The 1871-nt window shown below is 64.4% G+C and overlaps 1 protein-coding gene across 1 annotated transcript in view; it reads left to right on the top strand.

Moving 5' to 3' along the window:
* ZNF710 (zinc finger protein 710) overlaps positions 1 to 1699 on the top strand; it is a gene marked incomplete at its 5' end in the record, with an annotated part of 3704 nt that extends 2005 nt beyond the window's left edge. The window contains 3 exons of the mRNA XM_009886228.1: positions 23 to 37; positions 550 to 724; positions 1491 to 1699. Of these exons, the coding sequence (XP_009884530.1) occupies positions 23 to 37; positions 550 to 724; positions 1491 to 1663 (363 nt within the window). The remainder of the gene's footprint in view (positions 1 to 22; positions 38 to 549; positions 725 to 1490) is intronic.
* Between the last annotated feature and the right edge of the window lie 172 nt (positions 1700 to 1871).

The raw sequence follows: 1871 nt of genomic DNA, 5'->3' as shown, positions 1-1871 counted from the left end.
GCGTGTGCGCGCCCGGGTAAAGCCATTCAAATGCAAGGTACCGTCGGGGGTCCGGGGGGGGTTGGCGGGGGCCCTGGTGTGCTGTGCGCCCGGAGAAAGCCGGCCGGGCTGGGTCAGTCTTCAGTCACAGGAGAGCAGTTTTGTGATGCCTCCCTCTGTTCGCTCGGGCAAACAGCTCGTCCTGCCGCGTCCACTCAGCTGCGCAGCGAGGAGCTGCTGCGGGCAGGGCACGGGCACCGCTAACGGAGAGGGACGATGAGTACCTCTCTCTGCCCGGCGCTGTGTGCTGGAGTTCCCCGCAACACCACCACAGCATCCCCGAGACCTCCCACCGCAGAGCAGGAGGGGGGAAGCAGCCCTTGGTACTCTTGCAAGTTGGTGGGAGCAATGGGGGTCCCCAGGGGTGAGGTCTGCTCCGGAAAGCCCACGTCCCTACGGCAGCACCGGCCGTCATGAGCGCACGCCTGCCACTGTTCCCCACCACCACCACCCCTTTGCTGGGGGCGGCAGCGGGAGAGCCCTCGCTGACCCCAGGAACGCTGCCCACAGGTCTGCGGGAAGTCCTTCAACCGCATGTACAACCTGCTGGGCCACATGCACCTGCACGCGGGCAGCAAGCCCTTCAAGTGTCCCTACTGCTCCAGCAAGTTCAACCTGAAGGGCAACCTGAGCCGGCACATGAAGGTCAAGCACGGGGTGATGGACATCAGCCTGGACAGCCAAGGTGGGTGCGGGCTGTGGCCCTCCCGCAGGGCCCACGGAAAGGTCCCGAGCAGGACCTGGAGTGAACTTTGTAAACTTGGTACAAATACCAACTACAACAAACTACTACAACAAACTACATTTAAAAATAAGTTTAAAATAAATGGCTCCTTAAGGAGCCACTGAGGCTTTGGCATCTCTGGCCAGGATGGTGCCCTCTGGTGACGCGGGGGTTGTGGTTTTGGTTTCGGTCCAAGGGTTTTGCAGGGTGGGAGGGGTAAATACCACAGTTTTTGCCCCATCTGCCCCCGCTGCGCCTGCCCACGGGGGGACGGGAGGTGCTCCTGCTGCAGGTTTCCGCACAGCATCAGCGCAGATGCTCCATCAGCAGCTTTGCAGCGGGACCACCCCCACGAGTGGGACCACCCCCACGAACGCGTGGGGCTGCAGTGGGAGGATGCCTCTCCTGCGCTGTGCTGCCCTCCTCTCCTCGCCTCCCCCAGCCCCCGTGGTGGGACGGGTGCCACAGACCCCTGCCTGTAGCACGGGCGCTGATCGGGGCTGAGCACACGCGTGGCTGGGTGTCCGCTGGCAGCACATCCCGGCTGCGGCGCGGGGACGGGGGTCCTCTGAGCCAAGAGCCCCCCACGAGCAGCCTGGCTCAAGCAGAGCTGTATCTCCGGAGGAGCTTTGGGCTCTAAACCTGAGCTGCCCGGGGAGGACGGGGTGCTGTTGGCTCCGCACCTTCGCGCGTGTCCATCACCGGGTGTCCCTGTGCTCAACCCTAGATCCCATGATGGACCTGGCCGGGGCCGACCACGCCGAGCTGGACGGGCAGCACGAGATGGACGACTTTGAGGAGGAGAACTCTTATGGCTATGGGGGGGTGGGCAACCCTCCGGACGAGCACGCCCTGACCGAGCAGGCCATGAAGGAGATGGCGTACTACAACATGTTGTAGCCGAGGCTGGAGGAGGCTGCGTGGACCTTGTGTGGTAAGAGGAGCTGCTGCCGGCGGGCTGCAGCGCCCGGCCAGACCCGCACCACCACCCCTGGAGAGGGGGGGCTCCAGCTGAGCTTGGTGAAGGAGAAAACAGGGATGTCCAAAAACCTTTGCCGGGGCGAAGGCGGGAGCGGAGGCTGGAGGCGGCACAGGGCAGTGGTCGCCG

This window comes from Charadrius vociferus, unplaced genomic scaffold (genome assembly GCF_000708025.1).
Source record: "Charadrius vociferus isolate BGI_N301 unplaced genomic scaffold, ASM70802v2 scaffold2715, whole genome shotgun sequence".
NCBI lineage: Eukaryota > Metazoa > Chordata > Aves > Charadriiformes > Charadriidae > Charadrius > Charadrius vociferus.
Note: the sequence above shows the minus strand (reverse complement) of the source record. Positions and strands in the feature narration are given on the sequence as shown.